Below are 19,802 nucleotides of genomic sequence, written 5' to 3' on the forward strand. Positions count from 1 at the left end.
ACCAGTGTCCCTTTATGAGGTAATAACTCAGGAACGCTTCAACGGATCCTAGCGGTTCTGAGATTGTTTTTTCGTGACATATTGGGCTTCATGTTAGTGGTAAATTTAGGTCAATAAATTCTGCGTTTATTTGTGATAAAAACAGAAATTTAGCGAAAATTTTGAAAATTTTGCAATTTTCACATTTTGAATTTTTATTCTGTTAAACCAGAGAGATATGTGACACAAAATAGTTAATAAATAACATTTCCCACATGTTTACTTTACATCAGCACAATTTTGGAAACAAAATTTTTTTTTGTTAGGAAGTTATAAGGGTTAAAATTTGACCAGCGATATGTCATTTTTACAACGAAATTTACAAAACCATTTTTTTTAGGGACCACCTCACATTTGAAGTCAGTTTGAGGGGTCTATATGGCTGAAAATACCCAAAAGTGACACCATTCTAAAAACTGCACCCCTCAAGGTACTCAAAACCACATTCAAGAAGTTTATTAACCCTTCAGGTGCTTCACAGCAGCAGAAGCAACATGGAAGGAAAAAATGAACATTTAACTTTTTAGTCACAAAAATGATCTTTTAGCAACAATTTTTTTATTTTCCCAATGGTAAAAGGAGAAACTGAACCACGAAAGTTGTTGTCCAATTTGTCCTGAGTACGCTGATACCTCATATGTGGGGGTAAACCACTGTTTGGGCGCACGGCAGGGCTTGGAAGGGAAGGAGCGCCATTTGACTTTTTGAATCAAAAATTGGCTCCACTCTTTAGCGGACACCATGTCACGTTGGGAAAGCCCCCGTGTGCCTAAAAATTGGAGCTCCCCCACAAGTGACCCCATTTTGGAAACTAGACATCCCAAGGAACTTATCTAGATGCATAGTGAGCACTTTGAACCCCCAGGTGCTTCACAAATTGATCCGTAAAAATGAAAAAGTACTTTTTTTTCACAAAAAAATTCTTTTAGCCTCAATTTTTTCATTTTCACATGGGCAACAGGATAAAATGGATCCTAAAATGTGTTGGGCAATTTCTCCTGAGTACACCAATACCTCACATGTGGGGGTAAACCACTGTTTGGGCACATGGTAAGGCTCGGAAGGGAAGGAGCGCCATTTGACTTTTTGAATGAAAAATTATTTCCATCGTTAGCGGACACCATGTCGCGTTTGGATAGCTCCTGTGTGCCTAAACATTGGCGCTCCCCCACAAGTGACCCCATTTTGGAAACTAGACCCCCCAAGGAACTTATCTAGATGCATATTGAGCACTTTAAACCCCCAGGTGCTTCACAGAAGTTTATAACGCAGAGCCATGAAAATAAAAAATAATTTTTCTTTCCTCAAAAATGATTTTTTAGCCTGGAATTTCCTATTTTGCCAAGGATAATAGGAGAAATTGGACCCCAAATATTGTTGTCCAGTTTGTCCTGAGTACGCTGATACCCCATATGTGGGGGTAAACCACTGTTTGGGCGCACGGCAGGGCTCGGAAGGGATGGCACGCCATTTGGCTTTTTAAATGGAAAATTAGCTCCAATCATTAGCGGACACCATGTCACGTTTGGAGAGCCCCTGTGTGCCTAAACATTGGAGATCCCCCAGAAATGACACCATTTTGGAAACTAGACCCCCAAAGGAACTAATCTAGATGTGTGGTGAACCCCCAAGTGCTTCACAGACGTTTATAACGCAGAGCCATGAAAATAAAAAAAAAAAATTATTTTCTCAAAAATGATCTTTTAGCCTGCAATTTTTTATTTTCCCAAGGGTAACAGGAGAAATTTGACCCCAAAAGTTGTTGTCCAGTTTCTCCTGAGTACGCTGATACCCCATATGTGGGGGTAAATCACTGTTTGGGCACATGCCGGGGCTCGGAAGTGAAGTAGTGACGTTTTGAAATGCAGACTTTGATGGAATGCTCTGTGGGCGTCACGTTGCGTTTGCAGAGCCCCTGATGTGGCTTAACAGTAGAAACCCCCCACAAGTGACCCCATTTTGGAAACTAGACCCCCAAAGGAACTTATCTAGATATGTGGTGAGCACTTTGAACCCCCAAGTGCTTCACAGACGTTTACAACGCAGAGCCGTGAAAATAAAAAATCATTTTTCTTTCCTCAAAAATTATGTTTTAGCAAGCATTTTTTTAGATTCACAAGGGTAACAGGAGAAATTGGACCCCAGTAATTGTTGCGCAGTTTGTCCTGAGTATGCTGGTACCCCATATGTGGGGGTAAACCACTGTTTTGGCAGACGTCGGGGCTCAGAAGTGAGGGAGCACCATTTGACTTTTTGAATACGAGATTGGCTGGAATCAATGGTGGCGCCATGTTGCGTTTGGAGACCCCTGATGTGCCTAAACAGTGGAAACCCCTCAATTCTACCTCCAACACTAACCCAACACACCCCTAACTCTAATCCCAACTGTAGCCATAACCCTAATCACAACCCTAACCGCAACACACCCCTAACCACAACCCTAACCCCAACACACCCCTAACCCTAACCACAACCCTAATTCCAACCCTAACCCTAAGGCTATGTGCCCACGTTGCGGATTCGTGTGAGATATTTCCGCACCATTTTTGAAAAATCCGCGGGTAAAAGGCACTGCGTTTTACCTGCGGATTTTCCGCGGATTTCCAGTGTTTTTTGTGCGGATTTCACCTGTGGATTCCTATTGAGGAACAGGTGTAAAACGCTGCGGAATCCGCACAAAGAATTGACATGCTGCGGAAAATACAACGCAGCGTTTCCGCGCGGTATTTTCCGCACCATGGGCACAGCGGATTTGGTTTTTCATATGTTTACATGGTACTGTAAACCTGATGGAACACTGCTGCGAATCCGCAGCCAAATCCGCACCGTGTGCACATAGCCTAATTCTAAAGGTATGTGCACACGCTGCGGAAAACGCTGCGGATCCGCAGCAGTTTCCCATGAGTTTACAGTTCAATGTAAACCTACGGGAAACAAAAATCGCTGTACACATGCTGCGGAAAAACTGCACGGAAACGCAGCGGTTTACATTCCGCAGCATGTCACTTCTTTGTGCGGATTCCGCAGCGGTTTTACAACTGCTCCAATAGAAAATCGCAGTTGTAAAACCGCAGTGAAATGCGCAGAAAAAAACGCGGTAAATCCGCAGCGGTTTAGCACTGCGGATTTATCAAATCCGCAGCGGAAAAATCCGCAGAGGACCAGAATACGTGTGCACATACCGAAACCCTAACCCTAGCCCTAACCCTAGCCCTAACCCTAGCCCTAACCCTACCCCTAACCCTATTCTAACATTAGTGGAAAAAAAAAATTTCTTTATTTTTTTATTGTCCCTACCTATGGGGGTGACAAAGGGGGGGGGGGGGTCATTTATTATTTTTTTTATTTTGATCACCGAGATATAATCTATCTCGGTGATCAAAATGCACTTTGGAACGAATCTGCCGGCCGGCAGATTCGGCGGGCGCACTGCACATGCGCCCGCCATTTTGGAAGATGGCGGCGCCCAGGGAGAAGACGGACGTGACCCCGGCTGGATCGGTAAGTTTGATGGGGTGGGGGGGGGGGACCACGGGGGGGGGGGGGGTTGTTGTGGGAAATCGGAGCACGGGGGGGGGGGGGAATCGGAGCGCGGGAGGGGTGGAACGGAGCACGGGGGGGCTGGAACGGAGCACGGGGGGGCTGGAATGGAGCACGGGGGGGGGGTGGAACGGAGCACCGGGGGGTGTGGATCGGAGTGCAGGGGGGGTGATTGGAGCACGGGGGGGTGATTGGAGCACGGGGGGAGCGGACAAGAGCACGGGGGGGAGCGGAGCACTGGACGGAGGGGAGCCGGAGCAGTGTACCGGCCAGATCGGGGGGCTGTGGGGGCGATCGGTGGGGTGGGGTGGGGGCACATTAGTATTTCCAGCCATGGCCGATGATATTTCAGCATCGGCCATGGCTGGATTGTAATATTTCACCCGTTATAATAGGTGAAATATTACAAATCGCTCTGATTGGCAGTTTCACTTTCAACAGCCAATCAGAGCGATCGTAGCCACGAGGGGGTGAAGCCACCCCCCCTGGGCTAAACTACCACTCCCCCTGTCCCTGCAGATCGGGTGAAATGGGAGTTAACCCTTTCACCCGGCCTGCAGGGACGCGATCTTTCCATGACGCCGCATAGGCGTCATGGGTCGGATTGGCACCGACTTTCATGACGCCTACGTGGCGTCATGGGTCGGGAAGGGGTTAAAGTAATGATGGCCACTCGTTTTTCTTTACTTAGAATTTGTATTATGGCAAGAAAAAAAAGCAGCTAACAGTCTATTCAGTAGGACTATCAGCTATGTATCCACCAGACTTCTGCACAACACAACTGATGGTCCCAACCCCATTTATAAGGCAAGCAATCCCATTTATTAAACCTGACAGGGCACACCTGTGAAGTGAAAACAATTTCCGGTGACTACCTCTTGAAGCTCATCAAGAGAATGCCAAGAGTGTGCAAAGCAGTCAAAGCAAAAAGGTGGCTACTTTGAAGAACCTAGAATATAAGACATACCTTCAGTTGTTTCACACTTTTTTGATTAGTATTTCCACAGGTTTTAATTCATAGTTTGATGCCTTCAGTGTGGACGTACAATTTTCATAGTCATGAATTTACAGAAAAATCTTTAAGATATATATATATATAATTGTCTAAGGGTCCGTCCTGGAAATCCCGAGTCTGATTGGTCGAGGCCGCCAGGCCTCGACCAATCAGCGTCGGGCACAGCATCGACGTAGAAATCCAGCGCCTCTGATTGGTCGAGGCCGCCAGGCCTTGACCAATCAGCGACAGGCACAGCGACGATGATGTCAAAGGACATAGACATCCCACGTTTCTGATTCAGCGACGGGCACAGTATCGACGTAGATGTCAATGGTTGCCATGGCGACGATGATGTCATAAAGGTTGCCTCGACCAATCAGCGATCTCTCTATCTCATATATATATATATATATATATATATATATATATATATATATATATATATATATATATATATATATATATATATATACATATACATATATATACACACACACACACATACATACACATTTTCATGTTTTTTTTTCCTTAGTCCCTCTAGGCAAAGCATCACACCTGTCGGTATTTCTCTGACAAACACCTTTTAGGGTATGTTCACACGTTCAGGATTTCCATCCTTTTTTTTTCAGGACAGTTTTTTTTAAAAACTGCAGCTCTTGGCAGAAAACGCAGGTCCTTTTTTTGTCCTTTTTTGATGCGTTTTTGATGCGTTTTTTGATGCGTTTTTTGATGCGTTTTTTTACTGTGTGTTTCCTAGGAAGCTTTTTAGGGCTAAAATGGCTGAAAATACCCTAACCCTACCCCTAACCCTACCCCTACCCCTAACCCTACCCCTAACCCTAACCCTACCCCTAACCCTAACCCTAACCCTACCCCTAACCCTAACCCTACCCCTAACCCTAACCCTAACCCTAACCTTAGTGAAAAAAAAAAAAAAAAAAAATTCTTAATTTTTTTATTGTCCCTACCAATGGGGGTGACAAAGTGGGGGGGGTGTCATTTACTATTTTTTTATTTTGATCACTGAGATATAACCTATCTCAGTGATCAAAATGCACTTTGGAGCGAATCTGTCAGCCGGCAGATTCGGCGGGCGCACTGCGCATGCGCCCGCCATTTTGCAAGATGGCGGCGCCCAGGGAGAAGACGGCCGGACGGACACCGGGACGCCGGGTAAGTATAATGGGGGGAGATTAGGGCACGGGGGGGGCATCGGAGCACTGGGGGGGGGCATCGGAGCACGGGGGGGGGGCATCGGAGCACGGGGGGGCGGGATCGGAGCACGGGGGGGGCAGCCACACTCCGCCCACGCACTTCCGCCCGCTCCCCCGCACTTCCTGCTGCAGCGGTTCTGCACATCAAATCGCAGTAAAACCCGCAGATATATTTTTGATCTGCGGGTTTTACTGCGATTTTGACCTCACAATGGAGGTCTATGGGTGCAGAACCGCTGCGGTTCAGGAAGAAGAATTGACATGCTCCTTTTTTCCGGGAGCTATTCAGCGCGGCTTTTTTTTTACAATTTCCGGACCATGTGCACAGTGTGTCCTGTTTTCCATAGGGTACAGTGTACTGTACCCTGCATGGAAAACAGCTGCGGAACCGCAGCGGTAAAACCGCCGCGGTTCCGCGGTAAAAAACGCACTGTGTGAACATGGCCTTAGACCGTGCTCGTGGCATGGTCTAAGAGCCCACCATAGCTGGCAGGTCCATTATTTTGCCTTGCGTTGCCATTACAACCATTGGTAGCCACGATTACGTTGCAGTGGTGCCGATCGTGTGGGAGAGGGAGCCCTCCTCCCCCTCCTAAATGCCATGATCGCTATTGATCACGGAATTTAAAAGGGTTACGTAGCCGGAGGTGGTACAGGCACCGTCTTGGCTGTGACAGCAGGAACTCGACTATCACTTAAGACAATCTCTCGCCGACAATCATGCGGGCGCCAGTCTTGTGCCTGCATAATCGGCATAATGTACTGGTAAGGTCAATTTGTGGGAGGTAACCGCACGTCAGGAAAGGGTTAACAGAACAAAACAAAATTTTTTAACAAATTCCATTTAATATCCTTTTTTAATATTACAAATCAAACTAAAAAAAAATTATAATTAAACCTTGCATCTCAGGATGCAAGATGGGACTGATCTACAAGACATGAAACCCTTGGTTATCTGCAGGATTCCTATAAGACAGTCAAGTCCGCCATACACATTAGATGGCTGTTTATTCATAGTTCAGGTTGGTAGCCATCTGCCGACTGAGCGCTAGTACGTCCTGTATTCTCTACGTAAGCCGTCACCAGACATATCTGGCAATGGCTTATCTCTGGGAATCAATACAATTGGAAGTCCAAATCCCCCCCCCCCCGATTCACAGATGTTTATGGGGAAGTGGGGGATTTAGCTCACTGCATACATTTTTCATGAGCCTCAAACAATCTGTGATGATGACTGAATAGTTTTTTCACATTTCTAGGCTTATTGTTCCTTCAAGATGTGGATTAGATCTGCTTGAAGACATTTATTTGTAGACCGGCAATCTAGTAATACCTCAGATGATTTTCTTCCAAGTAACAAATAGGTTGCAGTGATTTCATCATATTTCATCTTGCTAAGGGATTCCTGAATCTCCTCCCTTGAGTAACCCATTCCAACCATTATATCTGAGGAAAAAGAAAAAAAACATTAACCAAGGGATTCACAGCAAACTGCAGCCCCACAGATACCAACTACAGAGCCCCTGCAGCCCCTCAGACTCTGTGCTTTAACTCTAGGGCCATTGAAGTTGGCCGCTTATCAGGAACAAGGGCTCCTAGAAATGCTCATTGTAAAATTAACCCGCTACAAATCAACCAAGAAATGAGCAAAACACTTGTTCGTTAGGCGAGATGATTTTTTTTTTTTTTTTAAAGTTTTCATGAAAGTTATAGCTCTCGGCAGCACTTTGTCCTTCGTTAACATGAGACGTGCTGATCACCAGATGCCCTATTCGCACAAAATTTTAGCATTAATGATTGTGTGTCTGCTTGTCTAAACAGACGATAAAATGACTGACATGGTGGCAGTACGGAGAAGCCGGATGACAAGTTAAAATATCAAAAATGTCCCGAAAGTTAAGAATTTGAATTTTCTTTCATTCCTGACAACTTAAAGGAGTATTCCGCTGCAGCTGACTTCCACATCAGAAGCAACGTCCCACATACATGTTTAAGGAACAGGAGGCGTGCACAATACAACGTCTCTGCCGGTATATCAGGTGTTAACGTCCATCACTAAACTCCGATACGCAAGTGACCGCAGCCGGACAAACCCATTTTTCCTTTATTAAATTCCCATTATTTGCCCTCATGTGAATGACAAATCGGTTACCTATTCGTTTCTGGTCGGCTATATCAAGCTCTGGCTCAACAAATGGTTTGAGCTCATCCTCTTCATGTCCCGCGTTAATCCATCGGTCCTTCATAATTTGCTTGAAAGATAATAAAAAGAAGGCAGAACATGAACAGTACAGCTTATAATACTCCTGGGCAGGAAAGGGTTGAAGTTAAAAGAAAAAAAAAAAAACATTAGATCTAGTGAAAATCATGTAGGCATATGATCTTCAAAGGGGATTTTATTCTGCCCCATGTCACTGCCTGCGTCCGGTTGACTTTATGGTGCTCATTAACCAAGTTTTTCTGTACCAAGTCGCTCATTCCAAGAACAACTCTGCCGAGTGGGGTGCCTGGCGCTCGGAGGAATCCAGGGAACCCACTGATCGGCTTCAAAGGGATAATCCCGGCGTTCTTATTTACCAAACAGACTCCTCAGATCTGAGCAGCTAACATTCTGCAACTTCAGATCTGCCATGTAAAGGTTTTCCTGTCCTGCTGATCCATCATACAAGAAAAGTTCATATTAAAGGGGTTGTATTGTTGGGACTTATGTAATGAGAAGGGCCAAACATGTCCAATTGTCATCCTGTACATGCATGTGCCAACCACCAACTCCAGATGTCCCTCATCGCACATGCTAAAGTTAACGATTGGCTGCAGTGGTAATCTGGATTTATCACGTGGGGAACGCGTCTATACATTGAGGAACTGAAATGTGACTGCAAGAAATGTTCATAACACCCTGAAACTGCTCTCTAGACGAGTTTCTGACCTAGGCTCGCTAAAGTGTTGGCTACTGATCTACTGGGTAGATGTTTCTCCTAGGCGATATCTGCAAGAAAGCAAATTTGCACATGTTTCCCTCCATAGAGCATTGCCTGCATGATGTCATACTTAAATGGTTTCATTAAGGAGAATCGGTTTAAAGGGTATCTGTCAGCAGGACTGAACATATGTACATACATGCGTCGCCTCCTCCTAGCTGACCAACGGCTCCTTTGTAAGCGGTCACACAGCACAGAAGCCAAGGAATAGAGCTGGAGTGACAGAGGCTTTGGATCTACCATAGCTTTTCAGCCTCATTTGCATATCAAGCCAAACATTGACTTTTCCATAAAGGAGGAATGGACTTGTCATTAAAAGTATTGCTGAACTTGTCTTTGAAAGAGCTACATGTGCATATAAATTGTTTGGGGGTGAAATCCTGCAGATTCCTCTTTTGACATTTTTTCTCAATTCACAGCTTTAAGACCGATAATGTGACAAAAAAACCTCCATAGATAACACAAATCTGTTGCTTATCTGCTGGCCTCGGAGCCCTTACCTCTAGAGTGCCTCTTTTGGTTGGGTTTAGCACCAGGAAACGCTTCAGAAGGTTTTCACAGTCAGTGGACATGTAGAAGGGAATCCTGTATTTCCCCCTTAGAACTCTTTCCCTTAATTCCTTGGAAAGAAAAAGCATTTTGGTGACTTTTTTCAGTACTAGAAGAAGTTTCCCCCTATGATTAAACAGCACCACGCCTGGCCGGATGCCTTGCCAGAAATTGCTAAAATATTCCCATTTGAGGAAACGCAGGAAAGTTTCATTTTTATCATATAAAGTGACATTTTTTAGACCAGTTTGATGCTGAAACATAAGTGGGACCTCTCATTTTTAGTATCTGAGGGTCCCAGATAACCCCTTAAAAATCAGACACTAATGACAGAACTGTAGAAGGATGTGTGAACTTACATTTCAAGATCCTGTAAATTTAGATTTAGTGCTCAAATGGGCAGCAGCTCGTCAGAAATCACTTTACAGAGAAGGCCAAGACAAATCAGTATAGGCAACTGCAGCCGGCTCCGGGCTGTAAGCAGTGAAGAATAGGATTTTTCCTGTCCTACAGACTTCTATAATATCCACACGCACCTTTAAATTCTGTCCATCGAAGGGTAAGGATCCGCTGACGAGGGTGTAAAGGATAACCCCTAAGCTCCACACGTCCACCTCGGGTCCATCGTACTTTTTGCCTTGGAAGAGCTCAGGAGCGGCGTACGGCGGGCTGCCACAAAAAGTGTCCAGTTTGTTGCCAACCGTAAACTCATTACTAAAGCCAAAGTCTGCTATTTTAATGTTCATGTCTGCGTCCAGCAACAGGTTCTCCGCCTGCATGATTAAGGTAAAAAAGGGCTCAGGAACAGTACAAGGTGGGCAAAAACATGGCACCCACCCAAAACAATAAGTAAAATTAAACACCCACAAATCCTACCGTTCTCCCAGACCCACCCAAATACTATATAACAGCACATTTTTCCGGTATAAAGCAGAGCAGGCTATCAATATTGTATCAAATGGGTGTAGGTCTTATCCGGCACCCTCACTCCACCACCCCCAATCAGCTGGAATACGCGCCGGCATCAGCAGATGTAGATATTCAATGGAGCGGAGCTGCTCTGCTCCACTCAATGTGTAGTGGCCACGGCTGGGTGCAGCAGAACAGCACGTAGTATTTTCAATGGGAGCAAAGTTGCAGTACTCCAAAATGACCACTAGAGTATGGTGCTATGCTGTACCTATTACATCCAAGGTAATAACAGCTGATCAAGGAAGGGAAAGCTTTTAGTCGGACTGGTACCCATCAGATATGAATGACTCTTAAGGGAAGCTCAGCGACAACCCTGTTAATTAGGTAGGTAACGAGCTACAACACTGTACTCACCTTCAGGTCCCTGTGGACGATGTGTTTCTGATGACAGTATTGCACCGCGGATACAATCTGTAAAAAGTACAATGAAATCATGAGTTACACTATAATAAACAGAATTGTAACATTCTTTAGGGTGTAGGTCCGGTCAGACTGTAGCACACATGGGTTGTTTAAATCAGAAGACGGAGAATCCAAAATTCACTTCCGGTTTAAAATGCTGCAGTTATCTGCCATGCTTTACACTGCAGCATCACAAGCTTACCAAGAAACGTTTTGGATTTTGTTGCTGGACAAATTTCGCTCTTTAATTTACAAAAAAAAGTTAAAATCTGCAGCATAAATTGACATTGTTTAGGAAGCCAACTTCTACTTCAGACTGTCTTCATGGGCGTGGGCGAGGTTTCACGCTCTGACACTGTGGACTTTAAATCCAGACGAAAAATCCACATCCATCAGACGCATGTGGCCTTCACAGTAGTGGAAAAGGTCACCACTTTTTTTTTTTTTTTCAAATGGATTTCATGTACATAAAATGAAGAAATCTTAAATATTGAAAAAAAAAAATGTCTCCTTTACAGGTCTGCATGTTTCCATAGTAACAGACTACAAATAATGTAGTAGGATTTTGTAGTTATGATACCTTCCAAATATCCCCCAATGCCTACAAACTATGCTAGGACGCTAAGTAACTGGGGACAAGATTCACTGCAGGGTTCAAATCGTAGAAAGTTTGCATGAATATTGTTACTATGGAAACCAAACACTACTGGAAAAGCAGCTGCAAATTTTTAATCAATTACTTTGCAAAAATCGCTTCATTTCTTATCTTCAATGCAATAATAAAAGAAAAAAAATTTGAATGTGGAGGTTTTTTCACACAGATTTCTTTTATGCGATTCAATACGAACAGAAGGTGTGCAGCCCGGTAAATAAATCACAGATTGCTTAGTATGGCTGAATAAGCTAATGAAAGTCTGCAGATGACCAAGTGATAAAATGATAAAACAAGTTTTAAAAAAAGACTAAAGGTACCTTCACACTGAACGATATCGCTAGCGATCCGTGACGTTGCAGCGTCCTGGCTAGCGATATCGTTCAGTTTGACAGGCAGCAGCGATCAGGATCCTGCTGTGCCATCGTTGGTCGGCGCAGAAAGTCCAGAACTTTATTTTGTCGCTGGACTCCCGCAGACATCGCTGAATCGGCGTGAGACGCCGATTCAGCGAGGTCTTCACTGGTAACCAGGGTAAACATCAGGTTACTAAGCGCAGGGCCGCGCTTAGTAACCCGATGTTTACCCTGGTTACCAGCATAAATGTAAAAAAAAAAAAAAACACTACATACTTACATTCCGGTGTCTGTCCTTTCCGGCGCTCTGCTTCTCTGCACTGTGTAAGCGCAGCGGCCGGAAAGCACAGCGGTGACATCACCGCTGTGCTCTGCTTTCCGGCCGGCGCTTAGTGCAGAGAAGCAGAACGCCGGGGGACAGACACCGGAATGTAAGTATGTAGTGTGTTTTTTTTTTTTTAACGTTTACGCTGGTAACCAGGGTAAACATCAGGTTACTAAGCGCGGCCCTGCGCTTAGTAACCCGATGTTTACCCTGGTTACCAGGGGACTTCGGCATCGTTGGTCGCTGGAGAGCTGTCTGTGTGACAACTCTCCAGCGACCACACAGCGACGCTGCAGCGATCGGGATCGTTGTCTAGATCGCTGCAGCGTCGCTTACTGTGACGGTACCTTAATTTATACAAAATTATGCCATTGCCCCAAGTCAATCCGATTTGTCAAAAGATGGGGAGCAAAAAAAAAGTAAAAAAATGAATTTGGAAATGTGCATTCAAAAACCAGTTTTTTTTCAGTTAGCCATTAAAAGGTATCAACTACTGAGGACTCTCAATTCTAAATATTTTTCCATTCAAAAACCAGACATTTTTAAAAAAAGGAAAAATATGAAAGAGGAAACGTATTAGATCACACACCTGCCGGAATTTGGCTCTGGCTTCCTTTTCCTTCATTCTTCCATGTGCAACTAGATAGTCAAACACTTCCCCTATAGAGGAAACAATGAGGAAAGACGAGGAGATAATGCAGTGTTATAGCGGAGGGAACAAAAATCAGCTTTTCTACTATAGCCCCAATCCTGATTGTTCATTACAAGCATAGCAAGAAAAGCACTGGATTAACATTCGTGCAGTAGCTCAATTATATATACAATGACCATTCACAACATATCACAGCTCACCACCTCCTCGTGAACAAGGACTGCACCTTTATACGATTGCCTAGTATGAATGATGGATCCTGTTATCAATGTCACAACTCACCACCACCTCCTTCCTGTATAATAACTAACACCACCTATATACAGTAGATCACCTATTGTGAGTGGTGGATCCTAGGTTATCTACTGTATATAGAGGTGTTATCAGTCATTGTAGAGGAGGAGGAGGTGGTAAGATGTGACAATCATTTGTTAATGGTGGATCGTAACAGGATCCACCATTCACAATAGGTGATATCACAGCTCACCTCCTCCTCCTGTACAATGACTGGTAACACCTCTATATACAGTAGATAACAGGATCCACCATTCACAATAGGTGATGTCACAGCTCACCTCCTCCTGTACAATGACTGATAACACCTCTATATACAGTAGATAACACAGGATCCACCATTCACAATAGATGATATCACAGCTCACCTCCTTCTCCTGTACAATGACTGGTAACACCTCTATATACAGTAGATAACAGGATCCACCATTCACAATAGGTGATGTCACAGCTCACCTCCTCCTCCTGTACAATGACTGATAACACCTCTATATACAGTAGATAACACAGGATCCACCATTCACAATAGGTGATGTCACAGCTCACCTCCTCCTGTACAATGACTGATAACACCTTTATATACAGTAGATATCACAGGATCCACCAATCACAATAGGTGATGTCACAGCTCACCTCCTCCTGTACAATGACTGATAACACCTCTATATACAGTAGATAACACAGGATCCACCATTCACAATAGGTGATGTCACAGCTCACCACTACCTCCTGTACAATGACTGATAACACCTCTATATACAGTAGATAACACAGTGTTGGGACACACACTGTTATAGGGCTGCACTTCAGGGGCCACCTCGGGTTAGAGTTGTGTGACCCAAGGCTCTGAAAGTAAACACACTACTGACTGCAGAGATATGTACATACCGATCACAGATATATACTTCCTAGTACTAAGAGGATGTTTGGCATCTTACTCTTATGAGAACAGGAAACTGCTCACTAACCACCATTAGATGCACATACATACAGTACAGAAGTGATGGCGGTGTATCAGGAAACAGCAGGGCTGCAACTGAAGGACTAGGAAACACACGTGACGGACATAAAAGAGGACCTTATTAACGGCACTGCTGACGTCAAAGTTACCAGTCACCACAAACTCTGCCGGCCACAATCTTTCCAAAAGGTGGGACCCCACCCCAGCAACCTTCCTTATAGCCCCCGGGGCCACTTACCTCCACTTGCATACTCCATTATTAGGTAGAGTGTTTTTTCCGTCTCAATGACTTCAAATAATTTAACTGTAGGGAAGTAAGAAAAGTTGTGTAAGCCGAGATCTCTATAGAATATACAATTAATGCAAAATTCTCCAACCCGAGGACAGAGCGGTGATGGGCAGGCGACACGAGCGCTCAGCTGAAAGCAGCGACCGTGCGTACCACAGAACCCGAGCGCCAACACAAAGCAAAACCCTGCCGCGTCCGGGGGCTTAGCAAATAGTACGGGAAATTATGAGTAAGGGTTTTAATTAATCCCCTGTGCTACAGACAGGGATTTCCAGGAAACGGAGCGCGGACATGCAACCAAACAACACTAGTGAGCTATGTGGAAGCGCGATCAGCAACAACAATCTACTGGAGGAAGAAAACTCAGGACAGAAGTTTTGTCTTTGCCTTTAGTGAGGATCTAATATAAAGTATTGTATGGGGATGGTGCCTAATGCCGTACACTTAATTTATAGGGTTGTTACGAATACGACTATCAATTACACAGTTTTCTGTTTAAAATATATATTTTTTTTATTTACAACTTTCTTTTAGTTTTGAATTCTAGCCCTACTTGGGGACTACACCTCTCATAACACACCGCAATACTTCATTAAGTAGTATCAGCATTATGTTCACAGCCATAATACCCCGCACTACTTGTGTATACTTGTGTACTGCAGGGTACTATGGCTGTTACCATACTGCTGACAGGCATTTTACTAGACCCAGATCTTCGTGGTCTAATAGGAGGACCATGATGGGAGCTACGGGCCATTGGTAGGTGGCTGACAAAGGGTGCACATGCATTGCCATGGTAGCTTGAGACCCATATCATGAGGGTCGATGGGCTGACAGAGGGAGCGCCCTCCATCTGTCCAAACAGCAAGGAGCTTCGGAGGTTACCGACTGCGGCAGAAGTTACGTGCAGCATTATATAATAGAATATGCCTAGAAAGCAGATCTGACCATAGCATTTAAGTCAAACAAAACCTTCAGATTTGTATATTCTGTGATTCGCTTGTTACAATTGTCACTTATTATTCAGCAAAGTATCTTGCACGGCTCTGGGCATCTTCAAGCTTAGCCAGCTAATTCCCCCTTTTGTCAGCTGTACCGTGGTGGTCCCAAGAGTCACCCTCCAATCCATCCAAGGATAGGAGAGGTCACTTCACGGCTGACCCCCCAACAGGAGAATCAGGATAAGTCGATACAAGGTTTTGGGATTTTTTTTTTACGTAAGGATACATAATCTTCACTGCTCTTGCCGTTTAGAGTAATGGATCTACGACAGACCACATTATAAGGCAATAGAATTTTTAAGTGCACAGACACAGTGTCAAATTTTTACCTAAACGCAAAACAAGCCAATCTAAACTCTGATGTGATCATAAATCTGCTCAAACAAGCACAGAAGGGATGGGTGGTTACAATCTATCAATCAGAATAAGCTCACTGACCGATTCTCAGTTAAATCACTCCATAGCAAATATTTGTGCAGGGACACAAAGAACCTGCTAAAAGCAAGGCAAGCATTTTCTATGAAACCAAATTATTTTCTTTTAGCTACGCAGGTGAAAAAAAAAAAAAGACAAAATATAATATCTATAGCTCTAATCTTACCTATATTAGGATGATTCAATATCTTCATGATCCGTACTTCCCTGAAGAGCTGAGGAAACAATGAAAAGCAAGGCGTTAATGAAAATGGCAACTACAGAAGCCCGAGTTACTTCAGTCTGGGAAAATGCAAACTTTTGCTGCAGAATGTCGCTCCCTGCCTTGGGCAGTAGTGTAATATGCAGCCTATTCTCCTTCCACAAAATCCGGACAGGAAGTCTACAGCGTATACGCTCCACGTGCACTTGCATATGAGGTGTATACTGTGGATTTCCCATTCGGATTTGCAGGGGAAAAAAACAAAAACAAAACCTAATACTGACCATTAGATTCTCCCTCCTGCTGCTCCAGCGCAGCCGGTCTGATAGGAGCCACCAGGAGCGGAAGAGGTGGTGACTGGTGGTCATGACGTCATCTCTTCCGCTCCCAGAATTGGTATTCCTTTTTTGTTTTATAGTGCACCCTATAGGCTAAAGCTATAAAAAGTAGGACAATCCCTTTAAGACCATGATATCATTAAGATCCATTATTATAGCTGCCATCTGTCCGTTAGCGTATGGATAAAAAAAGGCAAAGGGAGCATGTGGAGGTGCCCCAAAAAATGGCGACATCAAGCTCTGTAGTCCAATCTAGGGCATGTATGGAATCGTATGAGATCCATAAGCTTCTCCACGGGATAGGGTTCGGGTTTGCTTGTCTTGCGCTCCCAGTGGCGGACAAGCAGCGCATTATTGGAGTCTGGGAGGAAACAAGTATTACGACAAGTGACACGCCGCCGGCATTGCTTGGAGTAATTACGAAGGACAAATGACATTCACATTGTGAAAGAACTGGAGAACCGGACTGAATTAGCTCCTAAATTTAGAATGAAAATTATCATTCCCATCGAGCGTCAGCCGATTAATGCAAGATCTAAATTATAAATGGGATTCCTCGCGTCCTACTCCACCCCGGCTGTCAGAGCAGACAGGGAAAGGAGGGCACTAATGCCGCAGAGGAGAGCGGCAAGACCGTTTGCTTTTCTTCCGCAGACATGTAAATAAAAAGCTGAGGAAACAGTCAGCAGGATGTTTAATCTCAGAGTGTCAGTGTTCACTCATTAACACATCTAGAGAAATTAAAAAACATAAAAGACACAGTCAATTAAAGCTTTGTGCTGGGTGGGGATCTCAGCGGCATCAGATTAACCTGGGATGCAAATCAGGCCGAGAATGTAGGTCACATTAGGATTTAGCTGGCAGTTCTCAGCTCCATATAGTAAGTGGGTTTGCTCTGGATCCTCTGCTAGCCTCCTGGATAAAATGTGAATTAGAGTCACCACTTTATGCCCAATTTGAGGAGCCAGCTCTTCTGACAGATTCCTGCAGGTTGGCAGATAACCTCCCTATTGGGTTTTCCTGCTTCAAAACATGTTTAAAAAATTACTTTTCTTCATGATGCATCATTGCTGCGAAAAACCTTAAATCTGAAAATTAGTCGGCAAGTGTCCAGTGGGCGGTCCTAAGAGAGTCAAGCCATCACAAACCTTTCCAACACCTTCTCCATTGCCTTGACTGTCCAGTCTTCTTGCCACTCACGGAAATGCCACGCATGTGATGCTAGTTTCCAGGGCGCTTGTCTGGTTGAGGACTGCCCACTGGACCCTTGAGACCCAACTAGCATACAAATAACAAGTTTGCTTTCTAAACAAACAGTTTGGCTACACTAATTCACAATGGACAATCTATATGGCATATAGGGCAATAGAGGTGGATTAGATCTTTCATATGAAGGAGGCAGGGTACGGACATAGGGAAGTGAAGTTCACATGAAAGTAGGGGAAAATTCTGAAAAATGGTGACCGTGACCCGCAATCATATCTGAAAAGGAGAGCGCTATATCTAGAGGACAGGTGAACGATACAAAAGGCCGTGTCCTCATCGTTGCTGATCTCACGGTGCAGAATGGTGGCGCCACGCCCCTTTAAGTTTGCTCATCCCATGGATATGTATCAGAATGTGGAAAGCGTGACTAATATCGAGGTAAAGATCGCTTTGCAGACCTTCGCGGGAACTCACAGCACATATGAATCACTTAGTTAATCTCCATCCCTGTAAAACGGAGCTAAAGTGGTAAGATTTATCAGAAGCATCATGTGAATCAATGATCCAGTGTCTGCTTGTAGAATGGCTTCTGCCTGCCAGACCACTTACCAGTGAATCATCCCATCCTGCCCACACTGGCAGATACCATCATCACGCCACCTTCTGTTTCTTTAATTCACTTTTTATAGGAGAATTACGAGCTAAAATAAAAACTAAAAAGAAAACTCCCATAATACATTAGGCTTCTTTCACACTTCCGTCGGTACGGGGCCGTCACAAAGCGTCGGCGTGACGTACCGATGGACGCTGTGAAAATTCGGCACAACGTGGGCAGCGGACGCAGTTTTTGAACACATCCGCTGCCCAGTCTATGTCCTGGGGAGGAGCTAGAGATCTCCGCCCGGGCATGTGCACTCCAAAGTGTAGGATGCGACGTATGAAAAAAACGTTCCCTTGAACGTTTTTTCGGGATTACTGTCCACAAAACACGATGCATCCAGTGCACGACGGACGCGACGTATGGCCATACGTCGGGATCCATCGGCAATACAAGTCTATGGGGAAAAAAAACGCATCCTACGGGCACATTTGCAGGATGCGTTTTTTCCCCAAAACGACGCATTGTGACGGTTCTAAAAAGACGGAAGTGTGAAAGAAGCCTTAATCGCCTATCCTGTAGATCGTTGTGCAAGGTTTATCACTGGAGGGACCACCACTTAACACAAGGGGGCCCAAAGACCTCTGAGAATGGAGGAGCCTTAGTGAGCATGTGCGACCACCGCTCCCCATTCACTGGTGGCACGCACATGCTCACTGCTGCTCCAATCACATGAACATATATACATTTTAGTATTTTTGGGGGATGTGCTGGAAAGGCTCCTGGCTGAGCCCCCACATATGACCACAGCCCTTTGCTTTGTACACACTTCATATACATAGAGTGAACGGTCCTGTTGCATGCTAAATTTCCATTACGTACAGCCCCTCGTAACGTTTCTGTAATTTTAACGAGGCACCATAACAGTCATAGCCCCCCCCATAATTACAGACCACCAGTCTATGACGATCACTTACAAATGAGACAGGACATATTACTTGTAACTGGAAGAACAAGCTTTGAGCAAGTCTGGTTTCACTAGAGTCCTTCCGATAATCAGAACCAGACCCCCCCCCCTCCTGCCACGTGGTTGCAGTTAGAAGAAATGTTCTAACCCCACCAGAAGCCCCCTGTGTGCATGAATGAGGACAGTGGCCCATAACTGATAACGTACCCACAGAATAGGCGATTGTTAGTCATCAGTGAGGGTCTGACTGTTGGGACCCCTACTGATTCTAAGAATATGGTTCTGTCAATAGGTGATAACTTGGCTGGGTGGGGAGAAAAGGGAGAGAAAAGGGAAAAAAAAAGAAAGAAAAAGACCCCGTCCACTATTCACTAGTTGAGCCACTAGCCATATCGCCCAACTCTTCCATACACGGCAACGCTCGCTCCTGTGTTCTCAATGTCGCTGTCAGGAAATGACTTATCCCGACGAGAACAGGATCAGCAGTCTGAAATTAGCCATCCGTGATCCTCACCTCCCCATCTGTCAGAGGCTAATGCCGACTGTCGGCTGAACCATCGACATCAGCTGGTTCGTCTAAAGGCCCTCCATACATGAGATGAAAAATCCAACAATGGTTCAAACAAATATTCCTCCGCATGATCTCAAACGTTTCCAATTAAATTCTAAAAATCAAATCTTTGAGATGAAGCCATAAACCAGTAAATTAAAATAAATGTATATATCATTTGGATTAAAAAAAAAAATAAAAAATTTCCCTAAACAAAAGTTCTCGTCTCCATTTTATGTCAATCGTTTGCGTTTAGAAAGGAAAACTATGGTGAAACCA

At 44.5% G+C, this 19,802-nt stretch overlaps 1 protein-coding gene across 8 annotated transcripts in view; it reads right to left on the minus strand.

Annotated features, from left to right (window-relative positions):
• Window positions 1-19,802, minus strand: part of MARK3 (microtubule affinity regulating kinase 3) — a 95,556-nt gene that overhangs the window by 42,911 nt on the left and 32,843 nt on the right. For all 8 annotated transcript variants that reach the window (XM_069734751.1, XM_069734734.1, XM_069734741.1 and 5 more), the window contains exons 4-11: window positions 15,829-15,877; window positions 14,176-14,241; window positions 12,620-12,690; window positions 10,650-10,706; window positions 9,860-10,096; window positions 9,275-9,394; window positions 7,946-8,045; window positions 7,127-7,239 (exon numbers count right to left, since the gene is read on the minus strand). In XM_069734751.1, coding sequence (XP_069590852.1) covers window positions 7,127-7,239; window positions 7,946-8,045; window positions 9,275-9,394; window positions 9,860-10,096; window positions 10,650-10,706; window positions 12,620-12,690; window positions 14,176-14,241; window positions 15,829-15,877 — 813 coding nt within the window. The remainder of the gene's footprint in view (window positions 1-7,126; window positions 7,240-7,945; window positions 8,046-9,274; window positions 9,395-9,859; window positions 10,097-10,649; window positions 10,707-12,619; window positions 12,691-14,175; window positions 14,242-15,828; window positions 15,878-19,802) is intronic.

This window comes from Ranitomeya imitator, chromosome 1 (assembly GCF_032444005.1).
Source record: "Ranitomeya imitator isolate aRanImi1 chromosome 1, aRanImi1.pri, whole genome shotgun sequence".
NCBI classification, from domain to species: domain Eukaryota; kingdom Metazoa; phylum Chordata; class Amphibia; order Anura; family Dendrobatidae; genus Ranitomeya; species Ranitomeya imitator.